Source organism: Ciconia boyciana, chromosome 1 (assembly GCF_034638445.1).
Source record: "Ciconia boyciana chromosome 1, ASM3463844v1, whole genome shotgun sequence".
NCBI lineage: Eukaryota > Metazoa > Chordata > Aves > Ciconiiformes > Ciconiidae > Ciconia > Ciconia boyciana.
Window position 1 is genome coordinate 166,746,669 of NC_132934.1, and position 24,609 is coordinate 166,771,277.

Consider the following 24,609-nt stretch of genomic DNA (forward strand, 5'->3'; position numbering starts at 1 on the left):
GCCCAGTGCTGTTCCCATTGGCAGTGCTCCCATTGACTTCAATCAGGGCAGGAACAAGCCCTAATTTTGTAAGGCACTTTAGGATCCTTTGGGAAGAAAGGTGTTAGAAGAATACAAGCCATAATTATCAATTAGTTGTCAACAAAGCACTCTCATAAATATCTCCCATAGCCACAGAACATCATATCTTAATTTCAAATTTCACTTTGCTGTAGCAATTTTAATGCTGTTGCTGAATGATTATTTGTCCAGGAACTGAGACATTTTGTGACACTTTATTTTCCAACTTTGACATGAAGAATTTTGATTCCTGTGTAATAAAAAAAAAAAATCTAAGCTGACCAAAAGGATTTTTCTAAGGTTATATAAAATAAGATAGACCAAAATATCTGCCTCTCTTCAGACTGATGTTGCCCTAACTACAGCTAAAACCTCCTTTATATGTAAGACTCTCATATCAAGGGATAAAAGGTTGTGTATATCTAAAAAGGATGTTTACAAGTTTAAGATTTTGTAATATTCTGAGTATTCAATACTCTACGTTCTGTATGTTTTTACTTTTGCACCTCTACATTTGGACAATGAAACTAAAATCATCATTTTCACTTCTGGTAACAACAATCCTTGCTTTCAGAATCTCCGGCCTACAAATAACTACTTTCTTCTCAGTATTAAGAAATAGTTTTGACAACTTTTATCTTTTAGATATTTGAAATGCAGAGATAAATGTAAATTGACCATATTCCCAAAACATGATTTCACTAAAAAGGGCTCCTATTTCATCACTGTACAATTTAGCTAGTTGTAACACAGAGAGATGCAAGGCCTCTTAGCCATTGTTCACTCACCTCCTAAAAACCCAGTAAGTCCCAAAAATAAACATGACCTGATTTTTCAGAGTTCAGTGACAACAACAAAAACAATAATAACAATTCTTATTGAAGCCTTTGGATGACAGCTATTTAACATCCTTATATTTCATTCAAATTCTGTATTTCCTGTTAGAATAAAAAAATCTAACTTTTTTAGAAGACAAGACAAAATGAAGACATTCAGAACCTATAACTACTTATCTTCCATATATAGCTTTACAGTTCAAATCTCTGAATAAATAAATATACTCATTAACCCTCCCAGTACCTTTCTGCCATTAGGCTTAAACATTATTATGAGTAACCTTTTCAAGCCAGTAACATTCAATTAAAAATAAAATACAGGAAAACAAAAAGTAAGCATTTGAACTAGCATTAGATTGCATCTAGAAATTGAATTAGCATTAGATTTCAAGGTCCTCAGGCCTTTCTGAGCATATCAAAATGCTCTCTGATACACACACCTAGTTGTGTATTGTCTACATGAATAAAACCAGAAAGTTCCCTTTTTAGAGGAAAAAAGACTTTGGTAACAGTAATCATTATCCTAATACGTTCAGAAACACTGACTTCATCAAGCAAACCAGAACTCAGACTAAGGACTGACTTAAGCCTGTATGTGTCAGACACATGAAAGTGTGTTACACAAAAACTCTGACTGAACCTGATGAGACTACTCACATCAATCAACTTGTTCACATGTGGAAGTAGTCAAAGAGTAAAAATCTAGCTTTGAACTTTTGTCTTCATTGCTGTGTTAAATTATTTTTCCATGAGGGTTGTGAAGTAATATCGAGCTTTAATGATTAAATGATCATTTGTGAGGCCTTACATCAACACACAAAGCAGGAGGTAAGGGTAACTAAGACAAACATAAAAGAAAAATAGTTTCACTATGTAACTGTAAGTTGAAATAATATAGTATTGCTCAGGCCAAAGTTGTGAAATTTGGTATTTCACGATAGATTATTACATAGAGCAGTAAATAATTCTCAAACATTCAAATAGAAAATGAGGTAAAATTAAGATGTATTTTAACATTTTAAAAAATTATTCCAATTAATTTGGACAATTGATCCTAAGATAAATATTATAAAGACAAAATGATAAGAGGATGCTTTTTTTCTCCATAATTAAACCTCTGATCCTAACCAAATCTAACAAAAACTTCTTAGTAATCTGAGAATTCTTAAGAAATATTTAATTACAGATAACATTCAGTATATAAAATATACTGAAAATTATAGAACACATTCAGTATATAAAATTACGTATGGATGAAAAATTAACCATTATAAATACATTCAGTGATGTTTCTAAAAATTGGTGAATTTAGAATCATTATTTTAACTACTTTTCATATTTATAGAAACAACTTTTCTCAAAAGAGTAGTAACTTCTCATTCTTTAGGAAAAAAAAATCATTAAAGAAGAGTTGATGTACAAGTTAGTACTATGTGCATTAGTAGACTTTACCATTTAAAACTTTTTAAGTAATATATTGCACTATAAACCTAATAGATTATACTGTTCAACATGATATTATGGTACATTGCCACTTACTTGTTGGTAGCTAGTACCTGCCGTGCCAAAAAGGTAAAAAGAGACATTTCAGACCCAATCAGAAATTGTCAATAAGGAGTTCATTTTACCACTTAAATTACTCTGCTGAAAAGCTTAATTATATAAGCATTGCCTACTTTTAAGACAGTTCCTCTTTTTGAGACAAGGTGCATTAAAAAAAATCAACTACAACAACAAAAAAAGCTTCATTCTGCACTGACTGGTGCTTCAGACATACATACATATAATTTTATGTTTATGCATGTATGTATTCATGTTACAGATTTACACTAATGAAGCTATAGATAGAATTTTTTAAAAAATCCCTATCTAAAACATAATTTCCTTTGACATTGATGAGGATTTTGCTTAAGGTCTTATTCCAGCTATCAGAGCTACAAAAGCAAACACTTATGCCTCTTCACAGCCTCACAGTGTAAGAATGCAGAAACAAGGAGGGCAGAAATGTAGACCATATGATTCTGCTTAGAAAATCAATAGCTATCTAAAAGAGTACAGTATTTTTCTTTAACAGAAAACATACACACTTAAGAACAATAGCATAGATCCCTCTGCAGACAATTGTGCTCCGTACTCAAAATAAAATAAAAAGCAGACTCCAAAACAAAGACAAGCAGTTTGATTCAGTAATGTGTAGGAAAAAAGAATAAGACAAAGAAACAGAAAACTAAAATAGAAAATGTATAACTGTTAAATCCATTTTAAAGAGTTAGAATGTTTTTTAAACATTAATATTATAAACTTAATGAACCCATCAGTATATAGTATTATTAAATCATTTCCACAACCAGTATTAACTACATTGCATACTATCTTTGGATGGAAATAAACTGAAAATATTCACCCTTAAAAGATCAAGCATAATGTAGTCACTGAATGAAGAAAACAACCTTTAGAAACACCCAAACTTATAATTGATAGAGATGTTATAGCCGATTGAGATTTGAAACACCTTTGCAGAAGGTATTTTCCCTATGCAAGGTAAGCTAACAGTCTCTAACAGGAAGAGACAAAAACATAAGACAAACTGTAAAGACATTCCATACTTTCAAAAAATGAAATCGATGGGAGAATTTTCATTCAATTCAAAAACGTCAAATATACTGATTAGACAATTTTTCCTTTGATGCACTTTTCATCATCACTAAAGGAAGAAATTTATACTTGGCAAGAAATGATTCAGCAGAATATTCATTCTTTGAAAGTATATGGTGCAAGTTCTTTGATCTTACTGTAAGCATTTTGTATAAATTTGAACAGAAAAATGTACATATTCTTGAATTTTGAGCCTAATGTGAAACATACTGTAACCTATACATTTGGGTTTGCTATAAATTGTCAGATAACATCTAACTGAATGTGCAGTACTGCATGTAACTATACATAGACTCATGTAACCACATCATTATCTCACTTATAAATAGTTCCATGAATGACTTAAAAAAACTATGTGAAAACAATTTAAAATTGCGTTAATAAATTTTAGATAAATGTAATGACATATTTGATTCAACTTAATAAACTGTCAACCTGAAAATGCATTTCAATGTTCAATTTTATAAATTTTAAAATAGAATTTACAATAATAAAACTGTATCATAGCTGAAGAGTATCAATACTGTGAACAACCCTGCTTTAATTTTAGCAGAAAGCAACTGCCATTGAGACTACTAGCCTTATTATAGTTTTGACTGAAAAACTGAATAGTTCACCTAAGTTCAGCATTAAGAAAGAGAAAAAAAACTTTGTCATGCAATAATTATTGCATAATTAAATAGTTATGGTTTTATTATTTTAAAACTAAATTCAGATATCTAATAGTGAGAACTTTGTAAGACCTGTTTCAATTTTCATAAATACATTTGGTATGTGTTTATTTATCCATTTGCCTGGACAAGCTAATTATTATTGTAATGAAGTGACAGCAAAGTTAAATTCAGGCCACTCCTGTTATGTGATATTACTTCAAATGTAAAAGGCAGAGTTTTAAGGTGCAGAAATATTAATGTCCCTCAATCTATATTCAGCTAGTTGCAAACTGGATTTGGGCCTGAACTTTTGTTCCTAGCAACCCCAAATAAACATTTATATTACTATATTAGACAAGGTGAAGTCTTGTAGGACTGGAGTGACTTTTTGGTGACTCTGTGGATATAGCATTTACATGCTTCATATGCTATATGAAGCAATTTTGCTTCATTCCAGGCCTAAAAGCTTTCAAAACACACATGGAAATATTCTTACATCACAGTAAAGACAATGTTAATTAAAGAAATATAGATAAATACATGTGTATGCATACATATACACATATATATGCATACTTATAAATATATATGTATGCATACACTTCCATATATATATACACATATATATATATATTTCTTTTTTAATATACAGATGGTTAAAATAATAATCTACTTGGTAATTAAACTGTTTTCAGAAATTAGAAAACTACTAGATTGTCACCTTTCAAGTTTTATTTTAAGAAACTAACTTAGTCATTACTTTTATTTAAAAGTATTTTTGAATAAAGTTGATATGATGTCTCTGACAACAGCAATCTCACACTTTGTCCCCTTTCCCAAATAGGAATAGAAACTTTTTGTCACAGTATTGGTACCAAATTACCAGAAGGTGTTGATAATCTAATGTTCACAAAATCAGATATATTGTTGAAAACATGAGAAGAAATGTTTTATTACATGAGATATTGAAGTAAACAATTATTATTTCAACTTTTTATCTTACCCCACTCTAGACATATTTTTGGAGGGTCACCCAGAACCGTGTCATGATATACAATAGTAAAGATGTGTCCAAACAGAAAAAAAAAAAAAAAAATTACATTTGAGACGGTCTATAGTTTTCTGCAAAATTTAAAAATACTGTAAATAAGAGGCTTCAAAATTGCAATAAAAGTGGTTGCATCTTCCATGGCAAAAACACCACAAAAGGAACAATTTTTTTCCATAGTTATTTCATCTAATTCAAGGTTTCAGGACCAAGCCCACAGAATTACATAAAGGTATGTTGTCAGTTAATATGGTCCATCATTCTCAGGAACCACATTTGTATATATGGATGTAAACTAAACTTCCCATATAATCAGGAGAATATGGTTCCCAGATAAATTTTACAGTGCTATACTACATTAATGTTCATTTAATTTGTCAGCAGATTGGAAATAGATGAAATTCATTTTGGAGGTACATAGCAGAACTACAAACGTTTATCACTACCTTATTCAAATTTTTCCCTTCACAAAACAAAAATGCTAAGAGAATGGCTTATTTCAATGACAAAAAGCCAAACTCATAAGAGCAAGGTAAATGTTTTGTAACTTCCTTAAGTCAATGGAATCCAGTTTTGTACTTACACAACTAGAAGCAAAATGTGGCCCATTAGATGTAAGTTAAATAGTTAATTTGATAACCATTTAATTACAAACTTCATTACACTTTATTTCTTTGTATATTCAATTAACTAAATGCCTCTGGTTCCTAGGACTTAAATGTGCCTCTTTTTGTTTCCTAACCCTGTTCTGTTCAGTCTTTTAAGAATAAACAATTATTCTAAAGCATAATTGTACTTAGTATTTCTGAAGTATTATCATACTGCTAGGTAGTCTGAAATGTAGCTGAATAATGAACAGAAAAAAGCAATATAAATTGTAAAGACTTGTGATATTTATATTAGGATAGTATTTATACATAGATGGATAAACACAAATCCGTAAGGCAGTATTGCTGGACTGCAAGGAGATCTATGTGCTCTCATTTAATCAGAGAACATTGCAAAGCTTCTTAGAAGGGTTGGGAAATGATGTAAATGAACCATTAGTATGGCCGCCCCGTTCAGAGTGCTGCTATCCTGCCCACTCCTCTCACAGAACCGCCTCAGTCATCTACTCCTCCATCCTCTTGTCACGCCTTAGCTTGAGGTTCTACATTTTCCAGAGTAAATGGATGCTTCAGAAAGGAGGTACAATTCCCTACAATCAAATAATCAATACAGATGTGAAGACCATTTGAAGGCTGACAGCTATGGAATTGTGTCTGCCATTCACTCTCCCTTTTCTCCCCATTTTTCTTGTTTAATGCCAGTAGTGCCAATAGCATTCTCAGTTCCGCATAAGACAAACCAAGATTTTGGCCCCCTTCTCTAGAGGCTGGTTTGGACATGCTGCATTTCAGTATGCCAGTCTTTAACCAAATGAAAGGCTATTCAGGGTCCCCGGAGACACTGAACAATATGAAGAACCTGCCCTCTAAAAATGAAGGAGCTCTTGTTTACCCTGCCCTTCAGGATGTAGTGCTTTAATGGACTCGCCCTCTGAGAGGGAACCATATGCATTAAGCAGACTCTTAAGTTTCTGTGAGAAACACACAACACACTGGCCAGACATTTTAGCTCCAGCTACATAAAAGTCTAAACAATCTACAGAACCAGGATGTTACCTTCATGTTTTACCAACAACTATGATTAGCTATTCCTGCCTTTTCAGAAATATTTTCTAAATTGTGTTTTCCATGGGTCAGAGGGTATTTTTTAATGATATTTTACCATTAATTTTGTTATATTACTTTAAATTATTATGTGATATGAGAAAAGGTACCACCACATATAATATGTTTTCCTAAAAAGAATACTCCTAAAGTTTAGCTATATGCTTTGTAAAAAATGAAAATATAGGATAACATTCAGAAATTATATACTGCGGTATGCAGAATAAACTGAACATGTTTTTACAACCTTAAATGACCACTAAAATAATGAGAGGTAAATCTAAAAAAAAGTGTGAGAATTTGGGCCCTGGAATTATAAAAGTGGAAGCTGCATTTATGTCAGAGTTCAAATTGATGACAGGACTGACATAGGATCTGGTGTTTCAAGTAGTGTGTAAGAATGTCTAGAAATTACAAGGTATATCTTCTGGGATTAGCCAGTTGAAATTGAGCTCCTTTTATGAAAGATGGGAGTAAAGTATGTAATATAGAAAAGATGAGGAGAGGAGAGGAGAGGAGAGGAGAGGAGAGGAGAGGAGAGGAGAGGAGAAGAGAGGAGAGGAGAGGAGAGGAGAGGAGAGGAGAGGAGAGGAGAGGAGAGGAGAGGAGAGGAGAGGAGAGGAGAGAGGAGAGGAAAGGAGAGGAAAGGAAAGGAGAGGAAAGGAGAGGAGAGGAGAGGAAAGGAGAGGAAAGGAGAGGAAAGGAGAGGAAAGGAGAGGAAAGGAAAGGAAAGGAAAGGAAAGGAAAGGAAAGGAAAGGAAAGGAAAGGAAAGGAAAGGAAAGGAAAGGAAAGGAAAGGAAAGGAAAGGAAAGGAAAGGAAAGGAAAGGAAAGGAAAGGAAAGGAAAGGAAAGGAAAGGAAAGGAAAGGAAAGGAAAGGAAAGGAAAGGAAAGGAAAGGAAAGGAAAGGAAAGGAAAGGAAAGGAAAGGAAAGGAAAGGAAAGGAAAGGATGAACAAAGAAAAAGGAGAGAGAGAGAGAAAGATATCTCACCCCTAAACTCACCATTAGTATTTAGGACATTAAATAGGCACAATATGAGAAAACAAAAGAAAGTACAAAGAACATGTCTTTTACTTCATAAGAATAAATGTTCTATATTATCACAATCCATGGTTTGATTCTAGTAGTTACATTGAGAAATTAGGATTGTCTTCCACCTTTTTTCCTCTTTTATGACAGAATTTCATGCCCCTTTGAAATAAAATGTGAGGCCATATGTGTGACTCAGTAAGCTCAATAATACTTGTCAAAAGACAAAAAAAAAAAAAAAGGGAGGGGGGAAAAATCATTTTAATAACCAACCTAAACCAGTCTGATAACCAACCTAAACCAAACTAAAATAATATTCAGAATTCTTAAAATAGGGGATTATTTTTCTTCTTACACTTTTACCCCTTTGGTCAGCACTAACTCCGCAGATCACCATGCAGAAGGTTTCACTATCTAGCTAACAAAACAAAGGTCATATACTTATACTAATGTTTTTTTCTTTAAACAAATTATCCTGGGTTTTCATATCAGAACCACATCTTCCTTTGTCAAGTCACATTCCCATCTACTTTTTCTTACTATAATTTTCCTTAAGGTGATATATCATTGTAGCCACTGAGTGGGAAATCCTACTTCCATTAAAATCCTCATTCACAAATAGCCCTTTCAGGTGTGTTTCAGGGTAATTATGGACTAAATAATATTATTTTGCACTCAGTGTTCTTTTTTAAGGATTTCTCTTCAAAAATGCACTTTCTGAAGGTAATTGATGCCATTTAATTTTTTTCTCCAATAATGGAACTGATAATATTTTTTTTCTACTGAAGATGAGAAAATGAAGAGATTTAAATTAATTGTTCTGATTTTAGTGTAGACCCATAGAAAAATTCTTCATAACCAGTTATTAAGTGTGTGTAGAAACACAAAAGCAGCAGTACTATTGGCCTCAGAAATGGCAGCATCAGAATGTAAGCATAGACAGACTGCTGAGACATTTCTATCAGCTATTTCTTACAAATCCAAGCAATTCCTGCTCATTTACTCATTTGTGGATGCTGCCTCTTTGTGGCAGAATGCCATGTAAAATGTACCTTTCACATTAAGAACCTAATCCTACATTTGTATTGACACTTATGCAATCTCCTGTTTATGAGTTTAGAATCACAGAGAAAAAAATATATATATACATAAATGGACACATACTGTTTGCAGGACCTTCTCATTCAATCCTGAGTTAGCCTTTCTCTTAGTGAATGACAAAGCCAGTGAGGCTGAAAATTTTTTACTTACACACATTTAACAACAGTGTGCCTCTACTGAGTTTAAATAGGAGGAGAACCAGGCCACTGGTTTCAGCAATAAAGGAGGTAATTCAAAATTAGGGCTCCAGAACTGCACCTCAGGCAGCAATACTCATCTGTCTCTCTAGTGTCAATGAGAAGTCTGCAGGAGATCTAGAGCAGTGCACAGAATAGCCATGTGTTGTGTCTCTAGTGACAAAAGAACACTCCTCATATCTGCATTTCAAACTGAAATAACACTCCACTTACTAAAGTGTCCAAGCTAAATAGAGTCATGCTTTTTTTTTTTTTTGCTTTTGCTTGGTGTGGGTGGCATAGAGGGAAGAACACATGCCAACAAAACATTTATCTTGAATTCCAAAGGACCAGTTATATAGCTTTGTTTTTGTAGAAAGTGACAGATTGTGCATGGATAGGAAAAGCAGAACTGAACAGAGCCCTTTTGCAATAAAAGATGTACTAGTGAGCAACTCTGCAAACAATACCAAACATTATAACCTAAAGAAGAAAGACAAAAACGCATATGAAATATCACTTACCCTGTTCCATATATTAAAGAACACTTCAGCAAGGAAACAAAATATAAATATAAAACTATCTTATCCAATATGTTGGTGAAACACATATCCGTGTGTCACTCTCTGATCCATGTTATATATGCTGGTAATTACCGTATGTTGTGTTTTGAAAATAGACAACACATTATGCTTTGCCTAAAAATGTTAGATCTTTCTGATGAGCCATAATTGCTAGTAAAGAGAATCCAACGTACAAACAGATTATTTTGGCAAGAAATTTTAAACTTCAGATACTCATTACTTCATGTTCTTACATTTGAAATATTTATCAAGTGTTTATTCAGAAACTATTAAAAAATCACATGTGCTGGGATACATATGAGACATCAGTTGTCCCATCTTACAGTGATGCTGTATTTATGAATATCCTTGCCATTGCCTGCTGCCCAAAGGGGTAAAGACATTATATATAGATGTGTACAGTCCATCATTTGGTCTTTCAGGATGCCAGTAAACATGTGGACCTGTACAAGTGCAATCGTACTTGACTAAACAATCAGAAACTGGCTACAACAGTTTTAAAATCATTATATTTTGGTTAACTAATGAAAAATTTTAAAAAAAACAAACCAAACAAAAACTGGCAAATCAAAAATGAAACACTTTTTTTTTTTCCTGCTGAAATGAATGCCTTCTACATGGCCCTCACTAGTTTGCCCAACCAGATGCCTGAGCAGGAGGTTGCTAAAAGGTACATTTTTAAATAGAGGAACATGATTTTTTCTATTTTGATCAGATTATATGTCTTAGATTGTCTGTTAAGATTTGGTCATAATTGGCATTATCTGTATTGATTTAAAAGGTCCTCCTGATACTACATCAGCTTTGGAAAAAAAGCTCTCAATGTAGTGCAACACTTTAAAGCAATCCACAGACTTTGGACCCCATCCTGAAAAAAAGAAAAAAAAACACTTAAACATCCCAGTAGTTTTACTGGTAAGAATAGTTCTGCATCCTCTACCTTAATCTTTTGGGCATTTGACTAACTTTGCTCAGTGAGTGAGTCTATGGGACTAAACACATTGGTAAAGTTTTTCATGTGCTTAAGTGCCTGCAGGATGAAGGCCTAAGCTGGGACTTCTTTCACAAGTAGAGATACTCAAGTGAGTAAGAATTTGCAGGATTAGGCCCTAAAATAGTGAAGGAAAGAGAAATGCTAATGTGCATATAAAAATAGGTGCTACAATAAAATATTTTTTTATATTTCATCAATAAGTTATTTTCACTAACCAGTTATGGATCATATATCTCTGCACTCTTTAATGATTTGTCCACATCTACAGTGATCCTTTTAAAGATCATAATATATTTTTTAATTCAAAAGTCCAAAAAGCATACAAACACATCCTTAAAAAAAGGAAACCTTGTATTAAAGTCAGGGTGTGCTAATCTCTCCATAAAAGCCATTTAGACTCACCCATGGCTAAAAAGGGAAAATGTGCGCTGTACTCTTCAACCAGAAAGAAAACAAAATTAAACAATGTACAAAAAAAAAGTGACCATGACTTTTGTACTTGTAACCTGAATATGACCTGACAAAACCCTCCTGCCACCTTCCCCAAGCACAAACGGGCACATGCACAATCCAGTGTTGTGCCCAGTTTACACAATAGGTGGTTTCCTAATTCCAAACACAGTAAAAGAAAAAAAATAAAAGAAGAAAAAACCACAACTGAAAAGAAAATAAAATAAACAGCACACCCTTTCAGAATAATTCCCCGAAGCTGAAAAATCCTGTGCCAAGGCACTTCACCCTACAATAAAATGAATTAAAGGGGGCAAAAAGGAGGAGGGCGAGGTGGGGGGGAGGTCAGCATTTACGTTTCTTTGTTTTGCGTGTGGTTGTTAAATACAAATACTCTAGAGAAGGAGCTGCTATGGTTGGCGGGGGGGCGGCGGGGGGGGCTGTTTCTCAGAACTGGCTGAAAGTGGTCTGTTTTTCCAGCACTTCGAGGTAGTCCGGCTCTGCGTTTAGTTTTGCTTTTAGCTCCAAGTACTCGTTCCTGTTGGGCTCTACATAGACAGTACTCGGGGGGCTGTAGAGCACCGTCTCCCGGAGCCTGCCGTCCCCCGGCCCCGGGTGCAAGTACTGGTGGGCACGCCTAAGGTCATAGTTGGGGGAGTAGGTGTAGGCGGCGGGGAGCTTGGGGTAGTCGGGGAGGGTGGAGCCGGGCGTGCCCAGCGTGGAGGAGGGGGAGTGTTTGTCGGGCTCCAAAATGCCCCGGTAAAAGCGATCGGCGTCTTGCACCGGCGAGAGCAGCTCCTCCCGCGGCTCGATGGTGCTCACGCTGTACGCGGGGCTGCGCACGGGCGCATCCTCCCCGCCGGGCGCCGGCGGCGGCGGGGGCGGCGGGGGCGGCGGCGCGCCCCCGCCGGGTTGCAGGGGGTGGCTGCTGTAGGTGACCTTGAGCTCGTGGAGGTCTTTGTAATCCTCGCCCGCGTTGCCCTCTCGGGAGCGGTAGATGGGGTTTTTGCACATGTGACCCAGGGGGTGCGGGATGTACTCGTAGACGTGGCCGGCGGGGGTCTTCACTTTGGGCAGCGCCGCGCCCCCCCCGCCACCGCCCCCTCCGCCGCCGCCGCGGTGGGGCGGGTGCTGCTGGAGGTGGGGGTGGTGGTGGTGGTGGTGGTGGCCGCCGCTGTAGACGCTGTACTGCATATTGAAGGAGCTCACGTCGGAGTTGTTGGCGCTGGCGTGGTCACCCTGGCCCTTCTTGCGCCGCTTCATCACCAGCACGAAGAGCCCCGCCGCCACGAAGACGGACATGATGAAGACCAGCAGCAGACTGAGGATGAGCACCGAGAGCGGCACCGAGGAGCTGCTGCCGCCGGCGCTGCCCGCGGGCGCAGAGCCGCCTGCCGCCGCCGTGCCGTTGAGGCGCACGGTGGAGGAGGAGGGGGTGGTCCTGGCCGGCAGCTGGCCGGGGGACGGCGTGGGCGTGGAGACGACGATGTCCGAGTAGTCGGGGCACAGCAGCTCCGCCCGGACGGCCCGCATGTCGCTCTGGGCAAACTTCTTAGGGGACTCGCAGATAACCTGGTCCACCAGGACACCGGTGTTGAGCTGCTCCAGCCACAGCTTCATGCCCACCACGTCGCAAGTGCAGTCCCAGGGGTTCTCGTGCAGGTCGATCTGCAGCAGGGATTTCAGCTGGTCCAGCACCCCGCTCACTGGCAGGTAGGAGAAGTGGTTGCTCCGCAGGCTCAGCCTGTAGAGAGACAGACGAGAAAAAATGTTCCCCGGCAAAGACCTCAGCAGATTGTTGTTCAAAAACAAGAGCTGAAGGTTGGGGACAGGTTCAAAGGTGCCTGCCTCTATCTCCCGGATGACGTTGTACTGCAGGAAGAGGTACTGCAGGCTTTGCAGCCCATAGAACAGCTCCGGGCTCAGCCGCTCGATCCGGTTCCCATTCAGGTACAGCCTTCGCAAATTAGTTAAATCCCCAAAAGCCCGGTCCTGAATGACCGAGATACGATTATTGCCCAGGTGCAGCAAATCCAGCCCGGTAGCATCCACAAAATCTGCCCTGCGTACCAGAGCAATGTAGTTTTCCGTCAGATACATCTTCTTAGGATTATAGGGTTTGGGCTGCAGTTCAGAAATGCTCTCAATCTTCCTCTCCTGACAATTGACATTGAGGCCCAGGTCAGAAATCTGCAAGTTGCAAGTGCAGGCAGTAGGACACTCCAAAGGCACCGGGGATTTGGTCTGGTAGGCAATGCTGGGGCCGTAGTTGCTGTATCCCAGGTCTTTTGAGGGCAGGCGGGAGGTGGGGCGCACCCTCGTCTTGTTGGGTTGGCGGGTCCCTTTGGGGGGCTTCAAGGGGGATTTGTAAACAGCTGAAGAAGAAGTGGCCACGGAGTTGACCGAAGCCGGGGTAGTGTGGAAATACCCTGTGGTGCTCAATGGTGTCTGCGGTCTCATTTCATAATCCGAGATGAGCCTCCTGGGGCAAAGCTCCTGCTTGGAGACTTCATCCAAGTCTCGACCATGTAAGCGGAAAGGGGTCTCACAAACCACATCTCCCACCAGAGCAGAGTAGGAGATACTGTCCAGCCAATCCTTTAGAGCAATCAACTCACAGGAGCAATTCCAGGGGTTTTCCTCCAGCTGCAGCTCCACCACTTTATCCATGTGCTGCAAAAGGCCCACATAGGGCAACAGCTTCAACCGGTTACCCCTCAGGTCCAGGTGAGTTAAGGGCACAAAACGGAAAAGGTTGTTGGGCAAACTGGAGAGGAGATTGTCATTGAGAATCAGCACCTGCAGCAAATGCAGTTTGCTGAAGGCATTAGGTTCAATGATGCTAATATAATTATAATCGACCTGTAGGTATTCCAAACTCTCTAGCCCAAGGAAAGTGTCATCTCGTAAAAGTTCCAGCTTGTTGTTGTTCAGGTGCAGCCTCCTTAAACCTCTCAGACCATGAAAGGCCCCCGTTTCGATGTCTTGTATGTCATTGCTTCCCAGATGCAAAATGGAAGCCCCCGTGTAATTGACAAACTGGTTCGGGTACAGTCTGTTCAAAAGGTTCCCAGACAACAAGAGGTGGTAGACAGGGAACCTTGGTGGACTGATCTCAAAAAGGCTGATGATCCCTCTGTTTTCACAGCTCACTGTTAAGATGCTGTCCTTCTCCTCACAAGGACATGCATTATCACAGATTTCCCCATAATACTCGATGCTTTCTGCCCACGAAAGGACTAGCGATGTTAAAGCAAATGCGATCGTCTGCAGCATCCAGATATGCATTTTTTTGTTGAGGTCCTGTTCCAAAGTTACTGTAGAGCAGCAAGCGTACATTTTATTTCCTGTAAGGGTAAGGAGAAAAAAAGAAAGCAGCATAATAGCACAGCCCCATAAAATTTAAAATGGACACAAAGTTTATATGTATCTTCAGTGGGGTAGAGAATGGATTGTTAATCAAACAAAAAAAACCCCTCCTGTCACTTCTAATTCCCACACTTTCGAAAACTGGATGACATGCATTGATTAAAAGGTTGATGGGCAACTCCTAGTGAGTCAAATGCCTGTGGTGTTTAAAAAGGTGAGGTCACAGTAGGAATTGTTCTGGTTCTGTTCCTGTGGGGTGCATTTCAATGCTTCCTTGGATTTCTTTTTCACGACCAGCCCCATAAATATACATAAAATGGCTGTCAGTTCAGTTTCATGGTTCTAATTTAAGAGAAAAGAAGCACCATTTTACGAGGTTTCCCACCTCCCCTATTACCCAGCTCCCCCTTCCCTTCAGAACCTCCCCAGTGAACAGCGCACCAAGGTCTTCCCCTCCTTCTACCTTGATTTTTAACCGGTGGTGGAAATGCCATGGTAAGAATCCAAAGAAAAATGCTCAGTGCTGAAAACGGCAGCTTAATGCAACAGAGAGAATACTGACACATTCTGCACATCACTCATTTCTTAAAACTGTTTTATGGGTTTTTTTTCTATCTATACATTTACAAAGCACACACCCACCCACACAGACATGCACACACACACACACACACACAAACCCCCTAGATGACTTTTGTGGTGGAATTCTTCAGTAATGAGATTAAATACATTAACCTCCTACTTCAGTGCGCTTAACAGCTCTCTTCAGTGAAAGAAATTTTGTATCTTTACACAAGTAAATAATTTTAATTGATATTATAATTCCCCCCCCATGAGTTATATACAATGTAACAGAGCTGACTATCAAGCAAAGGTCTTCAGTTCTTACACAGACAGGCTCAGACACACACACACACACACACACACACTCTTAAGGAAATGTTTTAACCACTCACCCAAAATTTGTGAAAAATGTAAAACATGCGGATCATCTTCGGCGTCTCAGCCATATCTGACATATCGCTTATTCCCAACGTTCTGCAAAACTAGCCTGGTAGAAGTGGAGAGATCTAAATAGGTCTCATGGAAATATCTCATTGCCAACACTCCAAGCATCAGAGTTACTGATTATAAGCAGTGATGGCTGTCAGTACTTTTCATCCCTTAGGGGAGAAGACACCCAGGCTGATTAAAAGCCAAGGGGAGGTGGAAGGGAAACCCTACCATTGACCTACATCAGTAATTTAATACCCGAATTTCACCTAGCAGGAAACAAATCCTATTTCCATTCCTTCTTGCAGTCTTTCTGACTCCTTGTGGCTTTCTTCTACTTCTACTAGTCTAAAAGCAATATGAATAGGGAAAATAAATGCATTGTGTGTGTCAGTAGGGGAAGACTAATAAATCATCCAGGCTTAAATGCTGGGATCTTGGAGCAGGCTTGCATTTTCTATCGTCCACCTCAGAGCTCCAATCCTCATGCCACAACTCTGGTTTGGAGGAACGCATCCTAAAAAACGGGAAGTCTCAGTACTGCAAGACATCTCCTGTGGCATCAGGTTCAAGGCTGCAAATCTAGCACTTGCAGCAAAGGCAGTCATGCAGCAAGAAATCGGAAGTCTCGGCGAATCTCTCTCTGATTCTGACCAGACGTCAACTGGATCGGAATTACTCAAAGCAAAAGGCTTCACTGCATAAAGGCAGAACAAATCTTACTCAAAGGCATGTATCTAGCATATTCTTTCTCAGCTCGATCAGATCCATTCATCCATTAACCGACAGTTCTTCGGAGGAAAAAAAAAAAAGCCATTGAAAACCTGCCTGGTCAATGTTAAACTCCCAAGCATTTTACAACTTTAATTCAATTACGGTTAGTAAAGGAGGCAAATATAATATTCCCTCCCTCCTCCGTTCTCCCCTTCCCTGAAAAAAAAGGGGGGGAGAGGGGGATGGGAGGTAAAGAAAATAAAGTTGTAGCTGGCTATATGCAAGGTTGCAATCCCGCCCTGGAAACCCCTCTGTGATGACTGCGTGCTGCTGTTCTCCAGCTCCCTACAGAGGTTCATATGGGGGGGGGGGAAGAGGGGGAGGGGAGAAGAGGAAAGGGGTTGCATCGGGATTTTTCTTGTGTACGGTTTTTTCCCCGAAGAGTTCAACCCTTAGATTACCGCACTGCATATCCGGCTCGAAGCAGCTTTCAGTACCGCCGACAGCAGCAGCAAGCAAGCAGCCCCAGCCGGACACTGCCACCCAACTGAGCAGCACCCAGAGTTGGGAGAAATGGCTTTCCGGGGGGGGACGGGGGAGGGGTTGGGGGTGGAAAGCAACAGCAAGGAAAGACCCGGCGGTGAAGGGGCGGGGGGGAGGAAGGAAGGGAGGAAGAAAAGAGAGAAAGAGAGCGCGAGAAAAGTCAACCCCGGTACTTACTTCGCCCGAAATCTCCAGGGCCCAAGCATGGTGGCAACCCATGAAGATGCCTACCCGCTGCGCGGGCGCTGCGCGGAGCCGCCGGGGCGGCGGCGGAGGCGAGTATCGCAGCAGCCGGGGCGGCTCGGTGCGGAGCGCACACAAACACCCCCCGCACGCAGGCGGCGCCGAGACACCAGCGCTCGCACAGGGGCGCGCACACACGCACACACACACACACACGCACACACACACACGCACACACACGGTCACACAAGTGCGGGGCGCGCGCGCGCGTGCCCGGGCAGCCGCGGGGGCGCGCACTCCGCGCGCGCACTCCGGCGCGCGCCCTCACGGCGGGGGCGGTGGCGGCCGGCGGAGCGCCGCGCTCTCCCCGCCGCCGCTGAGGGCAGCGGGAGGGGGCGGTGGGAGGGGAGGAGGGCGGGGCGGCGGCGGGGGGGGCGGCTGAGCAGATCGGGGGTGCGGGAAGGGGAGAGGCGGCGGGGGGTGGCGAGGGAGGCGGGAGGGAGGGGGCGGCGGGGGAGGGCCGCGGTCCGGGGCGGCGGGGAGGGTGTCCCCGGCTGACGGCGCGGCGGGCAGCCGGCCCCGCTCGGCGCCGCGCACCGCGCACGCACGGTCACACACCGCACACGCACACGCGCAGGCAGACACATGCCGATACGAGCGCCGCGCCCCCGCCCCCGCCACACCCCCACCCCACGCGTGGCGGGGCTGTACTCACACTTTCCCCGGCACTGGCCAACTTTCCCCGCGCTCCGCCGCCGCCCCGGACACCGCCTCCGCTCTCCCCCACGCCCTCGGGTCTCAGTCCCGGGGCCCGGTGGCCCGCGGTAGGCAGCGGCGCGGCGGCGCAGCTGCCCCCGTCCTCTGCCTGCAGCTCCTGCTGGCTGTGGCCGGGCGGCGAGGAGCGGAGCGGGGCGGCGGGAGCCGGTGGCCCGGCGGCCGCCGCTGCCGCTGCTCGCTGTGCGGGAGCCTCCGCTGCATCCACGGAGACCGTGGGGAACTGGAGGGTCGCGGTGAAAGGAAACGGCGGGTTTCGCTACCCGCATCCTCCGAGACCGGAGACGCGCGGTGTGTGTCGGGCTCGTTTATTTTATCGTTTCCCCTCTGCCCACCCCAGCCACGGGGCGCGGAGGGGGTCGGGATGCAGCAGCAACAACCACGCGGCTCCGCGGACGCCCCCCATCTCCGCCCGGCCCGCTCCCCGCGGCAGCGGGGGAGGCCGCGGTGCCGGCGGCGCTCCCGAGCGCTCCGGGCGGCCGCCGCCGCCGGGCCGCCTGGCCGCGGGCTGCCGCCACGGCGCGGTGCGGCGCCTCCCGCCGCCGCCAGGTGGCAGCGCAGGGCGGCGGATGGGCCGCGGTGCCCGGCGCGGGGCCGCGCCGCAGGCGCGCTGTCCGCGGCCGCGGGCGGCCCCGCAGGGCGGGCGGGCGCCGCGGGGCGACTGGCCTACCGGGGGGCGTCGGTGGCCGCGGCGGGGAGGGACGAAGTAGGCGACGCCGTGCTGACTGCGTTCTCTTTGTTGCCGGGTGGGAGAGCTGCCGGTATTCCGTTTGCATACGGAACATGGAGGGTTTTTTCTGCGCAAAGCTGGCTGTGGCGGTGGTGATGTTTTTTTACGTTTAGCATTAGGTTTTTATTTTCCGCGAAATTACGTATTTGGCTGATCTTCAGAAAACCCAGAAAAAGGTAATTTAATTGCACAGATGCAAAGATGCGCACACGTTAGCATTTGTGTATTCATTACTGTTTGTGCTGTGTACATTTTAGTATGTAAATCAAATAGGTGTTATGCGTACAGGAACACATAAAGTACACTCCATGTGCACAGCACAGAGGTTGGAACCCAGCTTTAACTCCAATGTAATGCTAGACGTAGTTGTGCCTTCATGGGTTTGCTTGTGCGAGTCTAAACATTGAGGAGGGAAGACTACTCTGCATATGATATGTGAATTCATCACATCTATATCTTCAGCAGACCCCTATCACCTCATATCTTAACATCCCAACATGCTAAACCCAGGGATGATTGTAAAGAACCACCTTTTTCTTAGTGCTCAGCCTTCCCCTAAAGGTGTATTCTTCTCTTTGCAAATATAAAAGGAGTATGACTCAAATCCTCTTTCCCTAGGCCTGAAATACGCAAGATCTGGTGTTTGGATGGAAGACAGCTTTCTTACATAAACAGGTAATATTCCTGACCTTGTAGAAGCTTTTGGAAAGCTGCTCAGTGGGACAAAGTACTTCTATTATTAAAGAATCTTTGACATTCCTGTTTTGGATGCAAAACCAATTGATTCAGTGGAAGGTTTTGAATGGCTTTAGATTGAGCTCCAAGATACTACTTTTAGTCAGGAAAATAATACCAAACCACACTGGGCACTTTTTTCCCCCCACATACACTCTTTAAAGTGTTTCTAATATTCCACATGAAATATATGATGATAGTGGAATAAAAAGAATTCACAGATAGTAAATAGGCATGTTTTACAGGAGTTTCTTATGACCTCACTATATTTTAAAAACATTATTGTTTTGAATTAATAATTCTGTATTTTGAATGTATGGGATTTTATGTATATATGCTTGTATTTTTCAGGCCTGTCATATTTATAGCATCTGTCTGTGTTTCTATGTTATTTTTCTCTCTGACACACAAAATTAGACACACATAAATACTTTTTTATTCATAAGGGAGAAAGATATTTTAAATAACTTTGGCAGCTAGGCTAAGCTTAATTCTTTCAACTAAACCATTTTGGAAAAGTTGACATTTCATAAACCTGAAATCATGTTAAAAACTGTTATGTAAAAGTCAGTATTGTACATATCTTTCAGTTTAATTATTCTGGTCCTGTGCTAATGAGATATTAAAAAGTATAATGAACAGAAAATCTGATTTAATAAAATCTTACTTCCAATTTGTTAGACTGCTAGATTATTTTAGTAGCACACACAAGGTTTAAATAGTTACTAGTGTAAAACTATCATGTTGCTGTTCCATTCATTCTTATTATGATTAACATTATATTTTTAGTAAAATACCTTAAAGTTCTGTAGAGTTTTGCAGAATATTTATTTCAATATGCATGACTAGCATGAGAGGGCACAGCTCTGTATTCCTTACTGAAATCAGTAAGGAATTAGACTCCATTTGAATGGAGTCTACATAATCTGAAAGTATTCCTTACAGTGAAAAGTTATATCTGAATATTTGAACTGGAACTGTCATTATAAACCTGAGCACATGAACATCAAACAATAAATGCTGCTAAATTTATGAGAAATAAAGAGGTCTTTATTACTATAGTGTTTTATAGTAATAGTAATAGTAATTACTATTACTACTTTTGCTAATTTATCTTTCATCTGCCTTTCATTAAACCAGGAGATCCTAAAAACCTTTAAACTGAAAAACTCAGGAGGAAAGTTGGACATAACTCATATAATCCTCATATGGAATACAAATAGAGGGACGTGAATGAGGATGGAACAATAGAAAAGATAGATAAACAAAAGGATATGATGAATACATGGATTATATCTACAACAACTTGTAGCTGTACAGGTCTACCCCCTTTCTATAGTACTTCAATCAATAAAAGTAGCAGGAACAGTTGATACAGCATGTGGAACCAGACATTATGGGAAAACAGGAACCTGGAGGTACCCAAGTTGTCAGTGAAATATATTGGAACTGAAGGATACAAACTGATTAGGAAAGACAAAAAAGGTGTTGAAATAATTTCATGTTAATGCACTAAAAATTGTTAAGAAGTAAAGACTGTTAAGCAATAGTGCAATAAAGAAGTTACATTTGAGGGTGAAGATGAGATAGTGTCTGCTTGAATGAAAATTATTGAGGAAAGAGTAGGAAAAAAGCCTCATGGGGATGCAATCTATTATGAGTCTGCTGGTACAGATTTGATCTGGATAATAATGCCTACAAATACCGAAAAAAAAAGTAAAAAGTGATATTGTGTGATTATGCAAATTTGTGTGATTTCTCATGGGCAAATATCAGAAAAAAACTCAGCCAATGATGTTGGGGATGATATGAATTTGAACATGATAGCTTCTTCTAGGGAACAGACACTGAGCAAGCAAGAGGCAAGGATAACTTAGACTTAATTTTAGTGAATGATAGGATCTGCAGGAAAAACTGATGATAGAAAATAATCTTAAATCTGGTGGGTTTGAGTTTTTCTACTTCATATGAAGTTGGAAGACAGAAAAATGTGGAGGATCTGTAACTGCAGTCCAATGTTTCAGAAAAGCAAAATGAGAAACAAAAAAGTTTAGTGAGATAGTCTTGAGTGAGGAGCACCAGAATTAGAATTCAGATAAGGCATGATATTACTTTATGTAAAAAAATGCAAACACTATTGAATGTTTACATTGGGGGAGAGGGGGAGAAACAAAAAAAACCCCAAACAACAGGGATGAAAAAGAATTCCCAGAAGGTAAAAACCTTAAGCAAGTTATTAAGGGTAAGGATAAAACCTATAAAGAATAGAAAAGAGATATTGATTAGCAAGGAGAAATCTGCATCAATAATTAGAAGGTACAAAACCAAACTGATAATGGTCAGAAACATTATTAAACCAAAACTTGCCCAGAAAACTGAAACATAGTAAAAACTTCTTAAGCCACATAAGTGAAATGAGAACTTAAGAAGTGGGATGGATGTTAAAGGATGGGGTGGACATTGAGAATAAAGTAGGCCTGGACTAAATAGTTACTGGAGAAGTTGCTTCTGTTTCTGGTAAGACTGTATATGTAAATTTTGATATATAATGAAAATAGGAATAGGGCAAGAGAAATCACATCATCAGCATATCTGGTACTGTGTGGCACAAGCATTTGGTCCAGAAAATTTCTGTCCTAGAGTACTGAAAGAATCAACACATGAAATGCAAGTCCAGAAGTAAGCAAGTCCAAAATTTCCAAGAAGCTTAGACAAGGGGACAGTACCTAATGTTTAGAGGGGAGTTATCTGAATGGATGGAAGTCATTAGTGGAGTTTCTTGGTGACCAGTTTTGAGGCCAGTCCTTTGTAATACACTTAGCACTGATTTCAGGGTATTTGGTAAGTGGGTCTGGACAGAGTTTGTAGACCATACAAAACCAGCGGTCTTGCTGAGAACCAGATAGTTAGACAAGAAGACTTCTATATACACACATATATGTATATATACATGTATATATATACATACACATACCTACATGTATATATCTCTATATATGTGTCTGTGTTTGTATTGAGATACATATAGATGTAAATATATATACACTATATAAATGTTTACAAATGTAATGTTACTGTCAATATTGTAACACATCAATATTTATAAATTTAATTAATGTGTATTTATATATTGTTTTCTTTTGTCCTGGACTGATAGGAGTGGTGTGAAATTGAGTAACGCAATCTACAAAGTCATGAATGAAAACTTGCTATAAACTGGGAAGATCCAATTTTGTACAAAATTCTAAAAATCTGAAGGTAGTGGTCAATCAGAAAGTGACTATATGTTGCCATAATAAAAGAAGTACTGATATAAAGGGAAAAGAGAATGTGATTCTATGATGTATTAGGCAGGATTGTCCTAACAGGTGGGAAGGTGTTAATACTATTGTAAAAGATGTGCTTTTTCATGAGTTCCTGTTGTATTATGCATGGTTAATAGCCATGGTACATAGCCAAATAGATATTGAAAGGGCATTGATTCCTTACAAATGCATTTTTATTTAAATACTAAAAAAGACAGAAAGTGTTTGAACTAAAGAGTGATGTTGGCATGCCATAAAATACCTATCTATTGATTATATTTTAACACAACCTGGAAATGTGAAGAACTTTACTGACCATCTGAGAAGTGAGATACTGGAAGGGTCTTCCAAATAGGTAATCAGGCCAATAAACCAAAGTTGTTTTAAGATAGAACTTGAAAAGCTTGCAGAAAATATTGTGTAATTGAATGGGACAGTTCCTGTTAGGAAAGTGACATTTGTGCCGAGTTGGGAAGGAAAGGGCTTTTTGAAGAAGATGGAATATGGTTGTTCTACATTCATACTGTATCTGTTCTCTGCCTCAGGGCTTACTGCAGGCTCTCAGGTCAGGAAGGATGTTTTCTCCCCTTATTGTATGATTTAGATTCTGAGTTCTGTTAATTTCTTTCTTTCTTTTGTTCTCCTTTGTAAAGTGGGACATGTTTTAGTTCCTAGAACATTCTTCAAACAATTTCTAGCATATTTCCTCCTATTGCAGGGGCCTCAGTAGACCATTGGCAGTGCCCTTGTTCCCCTTCTTCCCCGCTTTTTTGTTCTTTCCCAAGGAACATTAGCGGTCTGGCTTTTGGTCTTTACTGCGAAATAAAAGGTTTTTGAAACAGTATTGGAAAGTGGGTAGTACCATCTACAGTAAAAGTTCTCTAGACCTTTTTTTTTTTTTAACTACATATCTAGTATATGGTAACCCACAACTGTGAGGATGTAGAAATTTAGATAGTCCCTTCCAGCTCTGTGTTCCTATGCTTGCTATTACTACTTCTTATGAAAATCATATTCAACTCATTTCCATTCTCCCAAAAATACTAGCTAAACTTTCAGCATTTTCAACAGGACATGGCATGGATTAAGTGACATATAGGAAAAAATCTCTCTAATGATGTTCTGTCATTATACATTAGATCAGACTTTTCATCTCTCTTATCTCCTTGCTATACTTAGGATTATCAAATAATTAAAATTATATTGCATAAAATATGTCTAGTATTAGGTACCTAAATCTATCCATAATAACTGAAATAAAAGGATTCTGATCTCATGTGGACCTGAACACATCCTCTGGAGTAGCTTCTTAGTTTTTCTGGTGGAGATTGTAGGATAGGAATTATACAGAGGTTTATTCATATTGTTACACACAGGGGTAACCCTAAGGTACAAATCTATTAAGTTATTATTCTTTTCTTTCTGCTTTAATTTTCTTACAGGAAGTAAAACAGATTTAACAGGAGAAACTCAGAGAATTACCAAGTGTTTTCTGTCTTAATGGTTAAAACATTCAATAGAAGGAGCTGGGTTAAAATTTTTACTCCAAATTAGTTAATAGAAATTTGAATATGGTGAGTATACTATCCCTCAAACATAGAGGCTGACCTATCTTGTTCCTGTTCACTTTGGGGGAGTTAAGGATCCCATGAGAATTTCTATTGAACTGTTCCTCACAAGCAAACCAAGCAGGGGAAGTCAGAAATTGAAAATCAGTGATTATGTAAAAATTAGACTTCCAAGTGGCTCAGTAGTAACAGCACTAATGTGATTCCTAATGTCTGTGAAAAAAATTGCTGTCTAGTTAAATGTTATTGGCAATAAAATACCCATCAAGGAATGTAGATCCTTGAGGCCCATGAAGGTACCTAGCAAGAACTTCGGCAGTCTCAATGGTTTCTGAATACTGGATCTAGACACTGTAAATGATAAGTAGGAGCATATATTTATTTTTGTAAACTTAG

At 40.4% G+C, this 24,609-nt stretch overlaps 1 protein-coding gene across 1 annotated transcript; it reads right to left on the reverse strand.

The window, feature by feature from the left end:
• Positions 1-11,746: 11,746 nt before the first annotated feature.
• Positions 11,747-14,638, reverse strand: SLITRK5 (SLIT and NTRK like family member 5). Its single transcript, XM_072854033.1, has one exon. It carries the CDS (start codon positions 14,636-14,638, stop codon positions 11,747-11,749), a length of 2,892 nt encoding a protein of 963 aa, XP_072710134.1.
• Between the last annotated feature and the right edge of the window lie 9,971 nt (positions 14,639-24,609).